The sequence below is a fragment of the Phymastichus coffea genome, unplaced genomic scaffold (assembly GCF_024137745.1).
Source record: "Phymastichus coffea isolate CEN01 unplaced genomic scaffold, Cenicafe_Pcof_1.1 PCOF00004, whole genome shotgun sequence".
NCBI lineage: Eukaryota > Metazoa > Arthropoda > Insecta > Hymenoptera > Eulophidae > Phymastichus > Phymastichus coffea.
In genome coordinates this window covers 6,483,059-6,501,828 of record NW_026706815.1, presented here as the reverse complement: position 1 = coordinate 6,501,828, position 18,770 = coordinate 6,483,059, and the positions used below count along the sequence as shown (strand labels likewise).

The following is an 18,770-nucleotide window of genomic DNA, read 5'->3' as shown; positions in this document are numbered from 1 at the left end:
GGGAGAGAGAAAGAGAGCGCGTAATGAGTCAGTTGGCATGCGAGCAGAGACCGGTACAGACGCTAGCATAGTCTGACAGCAACATCTTTGTTTTGCGTTACGAGAGATTACGGAGGAGTAAGCGAGTACGCAGAGGCGATTATACAAGCCCGAAGATCGCCAGTGAAGAGCGAAGACTCGTAGTGAATGCTGACAGGAATTCCGTCAGCTATAAAGCTTGGAACCGAGGACGCCCGCGCGAGCGTAGGCTAGGAGTAAGCGTGGTCGCGATCTATTGTACGTGCGTTTCTGCCGTTCTGATAACCGACGACAACTAATGTAAGTACCTACTCGATTCTTCTCTCTCTCCTATGGCTTGCTAACCGCATTCGTTGCTCTAGTCTTTCGCCCGACCTACGCACCCTGTCATTTTGCTCGGCATTGCGTCTTGCCTTGAGCCGCTTTAAGCGAATTCGTCGTCCGATCTTGCTCGGACGTACTCGCATGCGCGCTTGCATGTACTCGCGAGTACCTAAATACCCGATTCATTTCTACTAAAATCCGCAGTGTCTTATTCCGATACACCTGCCTTATTGCATAACTACTTCGCAGCGAGACTCTTTAGGTTGTCTCTCGCCAAGTGACCTGTAGCTCACGATACTCTCCGCGGGCCGAATTTCTACGTAAGGAAGGAGGCAAGCTGATGCAGCTGGACCCAAGCACTGTTATTGCTGGCGTACAGGGTCGCCTTGGATAGCACACTTCGCTTTATTAAAATATTAATCCGCGAGAATTATTTATTTATATAGCTGATTTAGCCCGAAAAGAGCTCGAGCTAAAACCCCGTTATAACATATGCAATATATTTTTATACTAGAATTATACAAATCATGTTAGCATTAATTAAACTATTACGTTCCTCGATAATGAAAGAGTAAGAGTGCAATACACTTTAAGACTGAGATGTTAGGTGTCTATGAGCCGGCTGCTCTTCCCCTTTTCTCTGAAGTTGCTACTTTTTTGAGCAACGAGTAGTTTTAAATTAAGTTAAAATATATAGTATAATATTTGTTTAATAAATTAGCCAATCATAATGAATAGTCCTCACTTTTTAAGATTGCTGTTCTAATAAAAATTATATTTCCCTCGAAAAAGTCTTGATTTATTATGTTATTCAAAAATTAACTTATGGTAAACAATAAATAACACAAAATAAATGAAGTAAGTGTCAACAATTACGATTAATCTTATCAGTAAAATATTAATTTCATAAACAAATATTCTTTTATTAATTTTTTAAAATTTACATTTCTTCAGTATCACTATCAGATTCATCGGCCAGCGCTTGGTTTGCTTTACTTTCTGCTTCATGTTTTATTTCCATTGGAACAGGCTCATGAATTCCATTAGTATGTCGACCTACCCAACTCATCTCAAGTTCGAATTGTTTATCTTTCAGCTCATCATGTATTAAATATATAATTCGTGCTGCTTCTTTCACAAGCTCATTGTGATCCATCGTTGATAATCTTAATTTTTCAATTTCAGTCTTAGCAGATTGTTTAGCTTTACCTAAAATAATTTATAATTTATTAATAATTATAAGTATACTTTACGATATGTATTGTGAAAAATTGATTCGTCTGGAAAACACGCGCGCGCGTCATTTTATGTTATGAAATATTTGTAATCTAATATATAAAAAAATAACAAATGCCCTTCAATAAATAATATATGTTATCATTCAAAATAAGATGACTAAATTAAGCTTACGTAACTTCATTGTTATGATTGTTTGTTAAACTTACAAATTTTGGAGAGATAAATCGATATGGAATAAGTTATTATGATTTAATTATTGTATAAAACAATTATCGAATAACATTGTTATCTTTCATATGAGATGCAACACGATCGCTTACAGTTTGATATTTCCGAGATGCACATGTTAATTTCTCGTATAAAAAGTACCAAATACTATTTTCGAAAGAAAGTAAGTCTAAATATTCAGACCAAATTTTTATTTTTTTTATCTTTGATCACAAAATGCAAGCTAATTAACAGTTGAAGATTAACTGTCAAGTAATAGGGGTATCGGTACAATTGTGAGCATAAGTTTTTGGCCAGCCTATACTGAAATTATCAAAAATTCAAAGTTTTATAGCTCGCTCGGAAATAGTCGTAGGTGAACCTGCGGGGGCTTATTTGAAAGGATAAAGCAAAACTTTTCGTATTTCACTGGTTTCTTTTAAATGATTAAAAATAGCATTTTTGACACTAAAAAAATTGGATCACATTTTTTCATTTTTTTTTTAAACCGCAAAAAATACTTTTTAACTTTTGAAAGAATATGCAGATTTAAAAAAAATAAAATGGATTGGATATGTATTCGCCTTCTCTTTAAGATAAATGTAAAAAAATTTCTTTTTATTGAGTCAATCTAAAGTTACACTGATTTCATTTTTTAAATCACTATTTTTCAAGTTCGATATCTACGAATGTGCACACCATAGAAAAAAAACTCCTTAGACAAAAAATGTTTTTTTTTGTCTTTTCAATATAAATGAGTATCTACTCTTCAAATTCCATTTTCAGAAAAAAATTTATTTTTTTCAATTCATTAAAAATGAAAAACTTTCGTTATTAATTAAAAATTCAGTCATGATTGTAGGTGAGAATAAGGAGCTGACGTTACTGACGTGACGGCGATCTGAAACAAATTTCAGTGGTTGAGTCTTTATCCCTTACCATTCTCCGACGACCAAAATTTTATACCAGTGCTTAACAATATCGTAGGAAAAGTAACCAATGGCAATTAGCGTGGATCAACTCAAAAGAGAAAGTTCTTGATATGTTTATCCAATTGAGGATCTAGACTCAAGAAAACCATATATAGTCTCGCTATAACTTTATCATGGCCTTGCCAAAAATATTAATGAAAAAAGTAAAAAAAATATGATTATGACCCGTATTTAGTGTTGTTATGCCTTAACTATTAAATTAATAACAATCGAAACGAACCAAAAGGAATCTAGCAAGTAAGGCTTATTTTATGGAGATGTTAGTAGCAACATTTGGTTAATTAATTTAGAGAATATATAGATTGTTTGTATCTCAGAAGAAAATGATGTCTTATGCTCCGGCTTATTTTTTTTAAAATGCCTGTAGTATAGTAGATATTTGTTTGGATCATTGTTATTGGCATCAGTTTTGGCTACATTTCGGTAACAATGATTACACAAGCCGACAAGGAAAAAAACCCAGAAACCAGACAGTACGTTCCCAAAGGTTTTTGGTGCGCTGAAACCGAATATGACCTCAGAATTGCTCCATCACCCTAGGATTTCGAGAAATCCTAACCTAAAAGTTCAAAAAACACGATTTTTCACTATATTTCGCGTAGTATTACGTCGTAAGCCAATTTTATTTTAAAAAACGAGTAAAGCTATTTCCAAGTACTACTCTTACCCTTCAAAACCCTTTTTTCGGATTTCAAAAATCTTTTTTTTCCATCGAGATATCGTAGATTGAATTTGAGTGATTTAGCGATTTCGTTACAGCACGAAATAGTGGCGAATTTCCGAATAAGGAGTTATAGTGTAATTATATGTTTTTTGGGTCACTGAATCCAAATGTAACGTCAGAATGACTCTATAATCTCAATTCCCTTAACCCTAGAGCCCCATAACCTGCGACGCTGTAACCCCTGACCGACATACCCCAATTTCCTTAACCCTCGAGCCCTTTAACCTGCTGCGGTATAACCCCCGACCATCACACCCCAATTTCCTTAACCCTCGAGCCCTTTAACCTGATGCGGTATAACCCCCGACCCTCATACCCCAATTTCCTCAATCCTCGAGCCTTTAACCTGCGAAGCTATAACCCCCGACCCTCACACCCCAATTTCCTCAACCCTCGACCCCAATTACCGCGACGCTATAACCCCTAACCCTCATACCGAAATTCGCTACGCAGAATACCTCAAGCCTCCAAATTATATTCAACCCCCGAGCCCTGCAAGTCTGCAACCTCAGACTCCTTTGCCAGAATTTCCTCAATCAGCACTTCAAGCTGCTATCGTATAACCGTATGTCTTTACATTTCAATCCCTTCAATATCCAAGCCTTGTATTCTACGCAGCTTTCAATTACGCATTTTAAATCTCATTTATTCAGTTTGTGAGTGTTGCATCTGAATATCTGCAACCCTACAGTTTTTCACTTCTTTTTTTTATGAAAATGCTGTCGTTTATCTTGAAATGAACGTTTAAGAGATTTGCGTCTATGATGATCTGTCAATGTATCGTGTCGGTGTAGAGCCCAGCAATAGTCAGCCATCATGCTCTCAATCCATCTACCTTGATAATGTTCCTCTTTGTTTCTGAAATCTTGATGAAATCTATCACCTATTTCTTCACTGAACGCCCCAACATTGTCCGGAAAGTATTCCAAATGTGAAAACAAAAAGTGTATTTTCAGGCTCATCAAACACCCTAATTTTTGAAAATTCGGTAGCATTGTCGACACAATAGTTTTGTATTTAGGGTCCTGGTAGTTTCCGAGTAAATTCTCGGTGACACTTTTGAAACTTATCCAAGCATTTCTCTCATTAGTCGTCATTGTAAAGAGGAATTCATCATCTTTCATAAGTGCTCGAATGTCCGGCCCTACAAATATGCCTTCCTTAATTTTCGCTTCAGACAATTTAGGAAATTTGTCCTGAAGATACTTGTAACATTCGCCTTCCTTATCTAGTGCCTTGATGAATTGCTTCATCATGCCCAGTTTTATATGGAGTGGAGGTAACAAGATATGTTTAGTATCAACAAGGTTCTCATGGACGACTTGTGTGATCCAACAACCATTCCGATTCTTTTCGTCCATTCTTTCCGAACCCAATGTTCTTCTCGGGCACGACTGACCCAGAGACACAAAAAACAGGGGTGCTTCGTATTTCCAGATTGCAAGCCAACTAAAATATTGATCATCTTGAAATCGCCACAAACGAGCCATTTGTGTTCATTGTAATTGATTTTCTCAAGAAGGAATCGAAAGTTATCGTGAGACTCTTTCATCACAGTGGAATGAGCAATGGGAATAGCTGCATACTCATTCCCACTGTGCAGAAGTACTGCCTTGAGACTTTGTACAGATGCATCCATGAAGAGTCGCCAGTTCTCTGGATTATAACCTCCTTGCACTCCATATAAACTCATGAGATGCTTTATATCGTTGCAGTAAACAAGGTTATCCACGCAAGTAAAATATGGCCGAAATTTAGTATCTCTCTTCCTGTAAATAGAAACTTTTGTTTCAGGTAATAAAAGATTTCTTTCTTTTAGTCTTGACGCTAAGAGTTCTGAAGAATCTTTCGGAAGATTCAAATCACGGATCAGATCATCCAAAGAATTTTGGTCGAAAAGTTTGGGCTTTTCTGAGTCAGAAAAATCTTCTTCATCACTACTGCTGCTTTTGTCTGTTAGCGGAACTTCTATTGGTTGAAGTTTTTTTGGCTCAGAATCAGAATTTTTTTTTCTTTCTATTTTTCCATACTGAGCTGCTGTTACACTAAAAACGTTCGGATAAAGGAGAGAAGCTTTGTTATTATGATTAAAACCTAAAGTATCACATTTACAAAAGTAACAGTTATCATGGTGATTTTTAGGTTCACGCCATATTGTTGGTTGGAGAACAACTTCGGTTTTAGTTTTATTCCAGTTTTTCAAACTTTGGCGACAGTCTTCACAAATATATTTAGGAACCCATGGTTTGTCTAAATTCTTCATAGGTGTCTCGTAACATTCTTCAAACTGATCTTTAATGATATCAGTGATTGATCGACGAAGTCGAGCTATCTCAAATTTACCGCAGATATTACAAAAGGAATCGATTTTTCCTTTGCATGGAATTCTACATGCCGACATCTTCAATAACTTATAAGTTAATTGGAAATCACGCGTAATATTATAAACTTATTCTAATAACGAAATGGGTAAATATAATTAAATTTCTAGAAGACAAAGTAATAATAAAGATCAGTAAAAGTACTGCACGCAGTGTTATGTGAGAAATAATAGAAAGTATTTAATTCCAGTGACTTCTCCGTTAGCCTGCCGCTCAAACACGATCTCTAACAGGGATGAAGAGTAGAACACAAAAACTTGAAGTTTTCGAGCAGTGTTAAAACACGAATAATATTATAAACTTATTCTAATAACGAAATGGGTAAATATAATTAAATTTCTAGAAGACAAAGTAATAATAAAGATCAGTAAAAGTACTGCACGCAGTGTTATGTGAGAAATAATAGAAAGTATTTAATTCCAGTGACTTCTCCGTTAGCCTGCCGCTCAAACACGATCTCTAACAGGGATGAAGAGTAGAACACAAAAACTTGGAGTTTTCGAGCAGTGTTAAAACACGAATAATATTATAAACTTATTCTAATAACGAAATGGGTAAATATAATTAAATTTCTAGAAGACAAAGTAATAATAAAGATCAGTAAAAGTACTGCACGCAGTGTTATGTGAGAAATAATAGAAAGTATTTAATTCCAGTGACTTCTCCGTTAGCCTGCCGCTCAAACACGATCTCTAACAGGGATGAAGAGTAGAACACAAAAACTTGGAGTTTTCGAGCAGTGTTAAAACACGAATAATATTATAAACTTATTCTAATACCGGAATGGGGTAATGATAAAATTTCTGAAAAATGAAGTTATAATAAAAATTAATGAAAGTACTGCACGCAGTGTTGTACGAGAAATAATACCAAAAATTCAATTCCAGTAACTTCTCCGTTAGCCTGCCGCTCAAACACGATCTCTAACAGGGATGAAGAGTAGAACACAAAAACTTGGAGTTTTCGAGCAGTGTTAAAACACGAATAATATTATAAACTTATTCTAATACCGGAATGGGGTAATGATAAAATTTCTGAAAAATGAAGTTATAATAAAAATCAATGAAAGTACTGCACGCAGTGTTGTACGAGAAATAATACCAAAAATTCAATTCCAGTGACTTATCCGTTAGCCTGCCGCTCAAACACGATCCCTAACACGGATGAAGAACGAAGCACAAAAATTTGTAGTTTTTGAGCAATGTCATACACGGTTATCCTCAAGTAAGGAAATGTAGGCCCTAAGTGAATCCGATATCTGCTAACGTAGATACTTTCTTCATCGTTAGTAGACCAGAAAAATGTAAGATTAAAAATCCTGGCTGATCGATTTCGCAAGTTATAGACACTTGTATGTAAACGTAAATTGTACTTGTATACGTAAGTTGGATATGAATTTTCCTATCACAGACACAAATTCTTCTACCTTCTTTTACCGCAGAAATGACGTCTATCGTTGTTCCATTGTCCCAGCGGTATTCCCCGTCCACCAAACCCGAATTTCTTTAACCCTCGATAGGGCCGGGGGTTATAACTTCGCAAGTTAAAGGCTCGAGGGTTAACGAAATTGGGGTGTGAGGGTCGGGGGTTATACCGCAGCAGGTTAAACGGCTCGAGAGTTAAGGACTTTGGAGTATGTCGGTCAGGGGTTACAGCGTCGCAGGTTATGGGGCTCTAGGGTTAAGGGAATTGAGATTATAGAGTCATTCTGACGTTACATTTGGATTCAATGACCCAAAAAACATATAATTACACTATAACTCCTTATTCGGAAATTCGCCACTATTTCGTGCTGTAACGAAATCGCTAAATCACTCAAATTCAATCTACGATATCTCGATGGAAAAAAAAGATTTTTGAAATCCGAAAAAAGGGTTTTGAAGGGTAAGAGTAGTACTTGGAAATAGCTTTACTCGTTTTTTAAAATAAAATTGGCTTACGACGTAATACTACGCGAAATATAGTGAAAAATCGTGTTTTTTGAACTTTTAGGTTAGGATTTCTCGAAAACCTAGGGTGATGGAGCAATTCTGAGGTCAGATTTGGTTTCAGCGCACCAAAAACCTTTGGGAACGTAATGTCTGGTTTCTGGGTTTTTCCATTTTTTAAATTTTGTCGGCCTGTGTTATTAATGCCTCGAATCTAAAACTCAATTGAGTTCGGTCATGCTATCATTGTGGTTTGTTGTTGAATACTCTGCTATTTATTGCTGAAATCATCGGGAAATACAGCAGAAGTTTATACTTTATTCCATCGTTGTCATTGGATCGTCACTGGATACTTGGGCTACGGAAGTCGTTGAATACGTCAGGTCACGATAAAACAAATGAAGTTCGGATTCAGTCTAGGAATTAAGAGTGGCACGACCTTAAAACTAGATATAAGATTTGTACTCCGTATACTAATTCGTCTCAGTGATCGAGGCCAATAAAATCAATTATTAAGTGAAGCAGTATTGTACATCACACAAGCCTACTGTCAATTCGCTCTAATAGATCTCGAATCAAATTTTCAACGCAGCTGACGGTTCTATCATAGTAACATATGTACGATATATATTATACTGAGATGGGCGATTACGATATTTGGAACAAGATACTGTAAACTGCGTTCTTTTACCTAACAACCTTATTAGATTTTATTTCAGCCTAATCCACTAACAACGTATTGGAACGTCATGTTCATTAACTATGATTAAAACGTAATAATTGGATCCGGTACAAATTTAACTGAAAAGAACAGAGAAATTCTCACTTATATTTCATAAATTTTATATTGGAAAATTGCAAAATAATTACTATATATCGATTCTTCGGACTATTCCTATACCGCTAATAATTATCATAGCAACTAAATTGAAAATACGTTAAATCTTTCCATTCACTAATTGCGTTTTAATCAATATCATATGTAAGCATATTGATTTTTCTGTTTGTCTTCATTAATAACGAGCACGTTAATCGAATACGTCAGTGCCGGCAAAGTTGCGCATACGCGCGTACGTACCATATCTAGAATGTGAGCATCGCGCGCTACTTAATTCGGTTACTCTCGGCGCAGTGATTGACCTTCGAAAACTACAATTCTGTAAAATCGTGGAATCGAGTACAAATGAAAATAAGCACGTCAATGAAAGCGAAATCATTTTCGGTTAGCAGGTCAAATATTGCTCTTTTAGTATCCTTTTTTTTCTTTTCTAATTTTATACATATAACAAAACTAGTTTCATTTTTAACAAATCTTTGTTATAAAAACAGCATCTTAGTTTCCTTCTTTGTTTTCGCCTGTCACTTCAACGAGAATTAGGACAGGTTTAAATAAACAAAAACCCACTGTAATCCGGGATAAATTATTCGGCAATGAAACACACGGTCTGAAGTAAACAAAAATACAGAATTAGGAAAACTTTTAGAAAAACCAATAGTCAATTCAACATTAAGAAGAAATACTAGAAGATTTTATAAAATTTTAGGTCCACCATATTAGATTCGCCATTTTAAATTTTCACAATCTGACCTCATATTTTTAATCAGCAACGTCAAAAACACATATATAGATTTTTTTTCGAATGAATACGATCACTTATAAATTGGGCTTACAGCCTCACATATGCTATATAGGCTGTTTTAATGTTGTTACGAAACCGCGAAAATACTTAACTTCAATCAATTATATCTCGATGAAAAAAAAGCCATCTTGAATCTAAATAATGGATTTAAAAGAGCAAGATTGTTCCTTTGTGATGCTCTCGCGCGTTTTTGAAAAAAAAATTTATTCAAGATGCTATGTAACCTCAAAAATAGCAAAAAACGGTATTTTTTGAACTTTTAGTTTAGGATATCTTGGAAACATGACGGATAGCAAAAATTCTGAGCTTGGATTCGAATTCAGCGAACCAAAATCCTTCGGGTACACTAAGTTTGATTTCTGGTTCTGAGATTTGTCGGCCTGTGTTATCTTACGTTCGTTATAAAAGATATACTAGAAAATATCGAAGAAGCAAAGAAAATGGATATCCCTAGGGAAGAAGATATCTTATTACGTACGAGGGTGGTCCGATAAGTACTTAGCCTACAAAAGAAAAACGAAAATTTTGGAAAAGTGGCATTTTATTTTTCAACATAGTCTCCTTTTAGTTCGATACACTTGGCCCAGCAATGCTCCAACTTCTTTAACCCGTCTGAAAAATACGTTTTCTCGAGGTCTGAAAAGTAGGCTTCTGTGGCAGCGATTACCTCCTCATTCGACTCAAATTTCTTCCCGGCGAGTGACTTTTTCAAGTTTGAAAACAAAAAGAAGTCGCACGGGGCTAAATCTGGAGAATACGGTGGATGGGGCAGCAGTTTGTAGCCTAATTCGACCAATTTGGCCATGGCGATGGCGGAGGTGTGAGCTGGTGAGTTGTCATGGTGGAAGAGCACTTTTTTCTTCGCCAAATGGGGCCGTTTTTTCTGCAATTCGACGTCGAATCGGCCCAATAATTCAGCATAGTACAGCCCTATGACCGTTTTGCCCCTCTCCAGGTAGTCGATGTAGATCACACCTTGTGAATCCCAGAAAACGGTGGCCATCACCTTTCCGGCCGATGGGCAGTCGCCGCCTTCTTCGGAGCACTTTCGCCGGGTAAAGTTCACTGTTTCGACTGTCCCTTGGTCTCTGGTGTAAGCTAGTGGATCCAGATTCCGTTGACTGTCACGAAACGACGCAGAAACTCCTTCGGATTGCGCTTAAACAGCGTTAGACATTGCTCTGAAGTTGTCTCACGGTTGGGCTTGTTGTCCGGAGTGAGCAAACGTGGCACCCATCGCGCCGACAGCTTTCTTATGCCCAAAATTTCATGCAGGACATGACCCACGCGGTCTTTTGAGATGCCTACGATCTTAGTTATCTCACGCACCTTCAATCGTCAATCTGCCAATACGAGATCGTGAATTTTTGTCACGTTATCCTCCGTGGTAGCCATTTTCGGAGCACCTGGACGTGGCTCTTCAAAAATCGACGTGCGACCACGTTGAAACTCGTTAAACCAATTTTTGACGGTCGCCATCGAAGGAGAAGAGTCACCGTACACAGCATCCAAGCGCTTTTTGATTTCGCTGCGCGATTTCCCTTCCAAAAACAAGAATTAAATCACCGACCGATACTGCTCTTTTTCCATTTTTCAAAAATCAACGGATATACTTGCTTTCACACGCTCTCAAATATAAACTACAATTCCGATTCGGCTGAAATCTTGACAGTAACCATCGAAAAAGTTGTACTACGTGATAGAATATTTCTTTTGCGAGAGTGGCGCCATCGGGCGGTGAGGCTAAGTACTTATCGGACCACCCTCGTATCTATATATTTAACGAAAGAGGCATAAAGAAGTTCTGAACAAGTAGGGGAGAAGAGCAAAAAAGAAAGACAAAAATTATTAATGAACACAATAAATCTCACCTATTTACCGCGGAGAAGAAAAGAAATAAAAGATCTCATAATGTTATTTGAAGATATATGCTGGCTAGAAGGAGAGAAACTTGGTATGTGTAACGTAGAGTTATATAAGATTAATTTAATAGACGAAGAAACTAGTATACATCAAACAATTTGCTTTGCGTTATACATTGAAATAAATTGCAGTGGACGAAATAAAAAAATTAATCTCAAATAATTTAACAAATCTATATCTAATAATTCTAGAAAATACCTGAGCAACTTCCAAAATTTAATAACTACCTAATTATAAATATAAAATTTAGCTTGGAAGAACCGCATATTTTTAAAAGAAAGATCAAAATAATATTACGATCGTTCCATCAAGCTGACAAACTTTGAAAAAGCAGACCAAGTTTGTATAAAAAAGAGCCAAAACTTGGAAACTAGATAAAAATCAAAATCCAGGCCCTTTCGAAATTTCAGATGTTACGCAAAATAGCAATGCCATTTTATATATTATATACATGGTAAACCGAATACAGTTCACGCAAATATAATTATATTATAAAAAAGAAAATCTAAATCTTATGTTCTATTCTAAGAATTTTCCAATTATGATTTTGAAGATATTCTTACTAACTACATTTTTTAGAATAAACAATGCATTCATCGAGTGCTATCCGGGGTGCGATTTTCGTAACATACTTGTGAATTCAAGAATATTGTATTAAAACTCACCCTAGCACCCGAATTCCGAGAAGTACAAGGGCTCCAATGTAAAATAGAAATCTGCCGTACAGCTTATAGCTCTGGAGCGTTCGGACACCTTATTCCTGAACCCGATGACCAACGGAATATATTTACGAATTAAACCATGAACGATGTCAACTTATACACCAAACCGGGATTTTTTATTACAACAATTTCCACACAATAGTGAATTTAAAACTAAACGCCACAACATTTAAAAGCGTTGGTTTTACAGGTAGTCCGGAGGGCAGATCTTGCAACGGTGCATTATATTCTAAATTTTTTTAAAATGGACAAAATAAAGTCGACCATGAGATTTTTGTAGAATATAGAAATTCATACATTTATCAAGAGCCCCAGCTTTGGTTTGTTTATCCGTATATTTTAATAAAGTGAATTTGATTTCATAGTTAAAATTGTATAATATAACTTTTCTTATATTGATATTTCCTGTTATAAAGGGATTTATCAATTTTGTAAAAAAAATAGTAGGTTGTCGAGTAGTTCTAACACAAGATTCTTGTTCAGCGAAGGAAAATATGTGAAAATATGCATTCAGTTTGTCGAATTCAGATACTTACTTTGTCGGAAGCTAATGTTACCTTTGGCTGAAACTATAGTTGATAGTCTGACACTTTGACCTCTCGTATCTCAGACGAATCTTGATGAAAAAATTTTTGAATTTTAGATATACGAGGTCTGTCCGGAAAGTATCGGGCCTACCTTTATATTTTCGTGCTAGCGTTATTCTTTATCATCTGGTGGGTGGCATCCTTCAAAGTAATCCCCACTTGATTGAATAACACGGTTCCATCGATGTTTCCACTTTTCAAAACAGTCCTGGAACTCACTTTTAGGGATAGCCTTAAGTACACTCGTCGCATTGTTTTCAGCCGTTGTTTTGTCATCGAGTCGGTGTCCTTTACATGGTTGTTTTAGTTTTAGAAACAGCCAAAAGTCACAAGGAGCTATGTCGGGACAATCGAAAAAAACAATCAACATTGACTTAACATTGCTCCGACTTTGACGTGTTTTTTTGGTCTCGGCGATTCAGAATGCTTCCACTGTGAAGATTGTTGTTTTGTTTCAGGATCATAACCATAAACTCATGATTCATCACCTGTAATAACTTTTCTAATCACATTATTATCATTATTGACCATTTCCAGATTGTCCAGAGCGATTTCTAAGCGAATGTTCTTCTGCTCTGCTGTGAGCAATTTTGGGATGAATTTCGCACACACGCGTTTCATTCCTAAATTTTCGGTTAAAATTTCTGAAATGATAGTTTTTGGTACCTCAAGGTCTTCTTCTAGTTCTCGCACAGTCATACGACGATCTTGTTTGATTGCAAGTCGCACCCGCTCAATATTATCTGCGGTTTTTGTTGTCGAATGTCGGCCGGAACGAGAATCACTATCGACAGAAGTGCGACCATCCTTGAACCGTTTATACTACTCTTTTATTCGTGTTTTGCTCATACACTCGCTTCCGAAGGCCTTTTGTATCATTTCAATAGTTTCCGAACTCGTTTTTCCGAGTTGAAAGCAAAATTTGATGCAAATTCGTTGATCTTGTTTTTCAGTCATTTTTGACAATATTAAAATCCGACGAATGCGAAAAAGGCACTGTAAATAAAGACACGCTGCGCATGAACTATACGTCCGGCAGGTGTCAGTAAGTAACCAATAGATTCGTGAGGCTTTACTGCTGACGTTTCTGTTCGGTAGAGGTCGCTCGAACACTATGGCGCGAAGATATACTACTGTGGGCAAAAAGTAAGGTGAATTTTCAATTTAAACTTCGCGGGCTTAACATTTCGGGCTAGTTCTTTTTTTCTTGAGTTGGTAGGACTGCGAATGACATCTGGGACAAATTTCATGTCAATGTCATCATCAGTAATATATTTACGCTTGTGTTTACCAAACGACCAAGAGTGCATGTTTCGATTTTTACAATGTCTGATTTAATTGAGCAAAGAAGTGCCATCAAATTTTGTTTGCGGAATGAAATTTCGGCTGCGGAAACGTTGAGGATGTTGCGGAAGGCCTTTGGTGATTCTACCATGTCGCAGAAAAATGTTTATAAGTGGTACAAAGACTTCAAAGAGGGTCGAGAACATGTTGATGACTTGGAGCGCTCCGGACGACCATCGACGTCAACAGATGACCAACACGTCAATAAAGTGAAGGAATTAGTGCTCGAAAATCGTCGGTTGACTGTTAGAGACCTTACTGATATGATCGGAATATCAGAAGGATCTGTGAAAACAATTTTGAAAGACCATTTGGGCCTACGAAAAGTCAAATCTCGTTTGGTACCGAAAACGCTCAATTTCTTGCAAAAAAGTCGCCGCGTTGATGTGTGTGAAACAATGCTTTCTGACTATCAGGACAAGCTCAAATGCATGATTACAGGAGATGAGACTTGGATTTATGCTTACGACCCTGAAACAACCGACCAATCAAGCGAATATCGTGCTAAAGGCGAGGCCAGACCGAAAAGAGCACGTCAAAGTCGTTCAAAAATCAAGGTCATGATGACAGTTTTCTTCGATTTTCGTGGTGTGGTGCACTATGAATTCCTTCCACCCGGCCAAACTGTTAATAAGGAATATTATTTGAGCGTTATGCGTCGTTTGCGTGAAGCAATTCGTCTAAAAAGACCAGAATTATGGGCCAACAACTCTTGGTTTTTGCATCACGATAATGCACCATCTCACACTGCACTCGTTCTTCGTGACCATTTCGCCAAAAATTCGACGCATATCGTTCCGCAACCACCGCTTTCGCCTGATTTGGCTCCGTGTGACTTCTGGCTATTCCCAAAACTCAAGAGACCACTCCGGGGAACGCGTTTCGAGTCGATTGAGGAGATAAGAGCTGAATCGAAGAAGGAGCTGATGGCTATACCGGAAAGGGACTATTTGGCATGTTTCGAGGATTGGAAAAAACGTTGGCATAAGTGTATTTTATCGGGAGGGGATTACTTCGAAGGGGATGACATTGATGTAGAAGAATAAATAAAGATTTTTCATTTTACAAACAAATTCACCTTACTTTTTGCCCACAGTAGTAAACGTAGGCCTGATACTTGCCGGACATACCTCGTTTATTCTAATTTCACGTGATGAGAGCTATCCACAAAAATCCTCAGTTTTTGAAAAATATTTTGTTAAAGGATTAACAAACAAACGGATTATCTTTCCTCTATTTCAAATTACATAAGCTTTAAAATGCCGTTAGATTCATGCCGTTATCATTTTTGGTTCGCGAGATACTTCATTTTGTCCATTTAAAAAAAATTGAGAATACAGTGGGGCGTGTCTGGTACAATTATTCGAAAACAGTGAACATCCCATTTGCTTTGCGAGCCGTATGTTGAACGCACATGAGAGACGGTATACGGTGAGCGAAATCGAATTCTTAGCAGTCCGATTCATGGTAAGAAAGCTTAAGCCGTATATCGAGAGATTTCATTTTGTAGTGGTGACCGATCATAGCACGTTGACGAGACTGTTGAGTAAGCGCGACCTAACAGGCCAACTCAAGCGATGGGTACTGGATTTGTTACAGCTCGTTTGCGAAATTGTGCACAGGAATGGTGCTCTGCACCATGTTCCAGATACACTTTTGCGCGAGTTTGAGTTTGAGACGGTTAAAGATTCCTGGTAGCTGTGAAGACGCCAGGAAGTCCGCGACCGACCGAAGAAATACGTCAACTGGAAAGTAGAGGTTAACCTGTTATATCGATATATGAGAAATGATCTGTTCGATCCAGGTATTAACCGCGAAGAGTGCTGGTGGTTAGTTCTACTCGAGTATAGAGAAGGGTGCACTGTCGGTGGAACACTTCGGGCAGGCCAAGACGTGCGATCGGATCTTAAGAGGATATTATTTTAGTGGTTGATTCTCCTTTTAATTGGACCTGTCTACGTCTCGATTTAAATTATATATTCTCAGCTTTTTAAAATATATATTTTCCATTCTTTATTATTTGTCTATTTTATTTCCATTTTTTCATTTGTCTACTTTATCTTTATTTAATCTACTTTACTATTATTAGATTACCTATTTTTATCCGTAAAATGCTGTTTAAAATAAATAAAAAATTGTTATATGACTCGCTTTAAAGCTTTAATATGCAAGACTTGCAAGATAAAATCGAATATGTAACTAATAAAATCACTAATAATATTCTCTCTGAATTTGCTTTTTTCTTGAAATATCCTTTTTTCTTCCATATATCAGCGAAAATAGCAAAGTGTAAATAGAAAGAAATCACGTTTTTGGAGAAAAATTTTGCTTAGTTCTTAAAAGAAGATTTATCGTTGATCTATCGTCTTATTCGAGATTTCACAAAAGAAAATCTGTAGCTAATGAGAATGACTCCATCCAAAAAAAAGTAGTTGCGTTGCTTTGCAGGTAAAATCTCCCATAAAAACAAAGAAAAGATGATTAGATAATATCAATGATGATATGGTATCTGTATAAAAAGATCTAGGAAAACTAAACGAAAGATTACTCTCCAAAAAAAGATCGGTCGTTCATCTCTATCCTATGATGAAGGATCAGAGCAAATTAAGCAAAGACGTGCACAAGATTTAGCTAATAGTTGCTCCAAAGAGATATTGTTGAAAGCACTCGACATAAAAAATTTGATTCTGAATAATGAGAGTAATAGCGACGAGTCTTTGATTATGTTTGTGGATACTGAAATGACCGCTAAGAAATATAAGAAATTACGTGAACATATTAAGAAAATTAGCATTTTGAATTCATACGCTCACGATGAAATGGTAAAGGCAAAACGCAGATGTTTTCCTGAAAATATGCAATGGTCTGAAACTGAGGCCAGCATTAATGTGATCTAGTTGAATATACCATTAAAAGAATTCTGAATCAATTTGGTGAAAAAAATTTATCCAAACTACCTAAAGAAACACTAACACTTATTGGTAAATGGGGGATAGATTATTCAGGTAATCAACAGACAACTTAAAAAAAATGGCAAATACAAAAAGAATCATATAATAACGATGGAAAATATTCTTATTCAAATGCTGTGAGATCGATTATGACGAAGGCAATGATGAAGATATAAATCATTTCAATATAATACCATCAGATAGCTCTGTTATTCTTGTGTTATTCTATCCACTTCAGTTAAAGAGAAATAAATAAGCCATTTAGACTGATGACACTCTAAATTCCAAGTTTTCTTGTCTTATTGTCAACTTCGAATTTATTGAAAAAAATGTCTCAATCGTGAGAAAAATTTATAAAAAATATACTAAGCTTTTGGAAAAAGTTAAAACTCTCTGTTTTGACTGTGAAGGTTTTTCGTTTAAAGTTACATTTAATTAAGAGTGCATCATGATTGATGGTAAAACGTGCAATATATTAACGGAACAAAAATCGGAAAAGTTAAAGACTTTGTCTAGATATAAAGAATATTTCAAATTCGGTTTATCGACTCTGCATTGTTGGATAAGTTTATGTAATATTTGTTTCATATTGCTTACAATAATGATTTTAAAAATGCGTGTGCAAGAACATTTGAACAAAAAGCCCTTAAAAAAAAGAGGAAACATAAAGTGCAACAAGCGCTAAAAATAAATTTATTGTTGCGAGTAGATATTGTTAAACAAGGAGGTAGTAATACAAATACCATTCACTTTTCGCTCATACTAAAAAAGTTGCCGAATACATGGGTTTAGATAACATTATTGTAAGATTTCATAATATTCTGCAAGCACTAACTTATAATAGAAGGATTGACAGTCAAAAATTCAAAGAATACCGCATCGAAACAGCAAAACTTTATATAAATTAGTATAGCTGGTACAGAATACTACCATTGTACATAAGGCACTTATGCACGGAAATGACATAGTAAGTTCCTTTTATGTACAATTCGGTTGGCTTTCGAAAGAGTCGCAAGAAGCGAACAACAAAGTTTTCCATTAGGCTCGACCAGCACACAACAGATTAGTGACAAGAAAATTGAGGAATAAAGATATACTTCAGTATACTGTAACGGGGGAGGTAAATCTGAAAATGGGAAATTTATTTAAGAATAAACTCCCACGATGCAGAGCAAACCGCCGCTCCGTTAAACACGTATGATAATACGTGTATTCGCCTTAACGTCAGATGATTTATCCTAGTTGTCTTTAATTGATCGGAGTTGAAGTCACGTGTCTTGTTACACTTGATGAGTTTTAAGTGTGAGCGACTTTACTTCTAATCTTCTTAATCCCCTAGACGTCATTGGATTAAAACCTAAGCCTGTTTCAAATACTTAAGCTACCAGGAAAATCAAATGACGAAAACGGCGAATAAATTTAACAGGCTTTAATTAATAAAAATCACTACAGTCTTTGTAGGGCCGAAAGACTGACGCTCGCGAATAGGATTTTACAATTAGTTATTTTCCGTGAGAAAGAGAGAGAGAGAGTAGATTTGAATTCTACCGCGAACTAACGCACGGCGCGATTACAAAAAATAACGCTATCACGAATAAACAAAATATCGAATATATTTTGTATCGCTTAATATGACGGAAGGTGCACCTACCATGCGGTGCAATTACGGTGATCAGCCGTAATTGTTGTTGTAAAAAATCTCAACTGCCGCTGCCCCTTAATTATCAGCTGCGCTATTTCGATCTGCCTCAAATTAGCTACAAAGCTGCTGCTTCTCTACTGCTACTGGT

At 36.4% G+C, this 18,770-nt stretch overlaps 1 protein-coding gene across 1 annotated transcript in view; it reads right to left on the bottom strand.

Moving 5' to 3' along the window:
* Positions 1-1,125: 1,125 nt before the first annotated feature.
* The window catches only part of LOC131666809 (proteasome subunit alpha type-3), a 161,043-nt gene continuing 143,398 nt past the window's right edge, over positions 1,126-18,770 (bottom strand). The window contains exon 4 of the mRNA XM_058939750.1: positions 1,126-1,551. Within this exon, the coding sequence (XP_058795733.1) occupies positions 1,283-1,551 (269 nt within the window). The 3' untranslated portion in view covers positions 1,126-1,282. The remainder of the gene's footprint in view (positions 1,552-18,770) is intronic.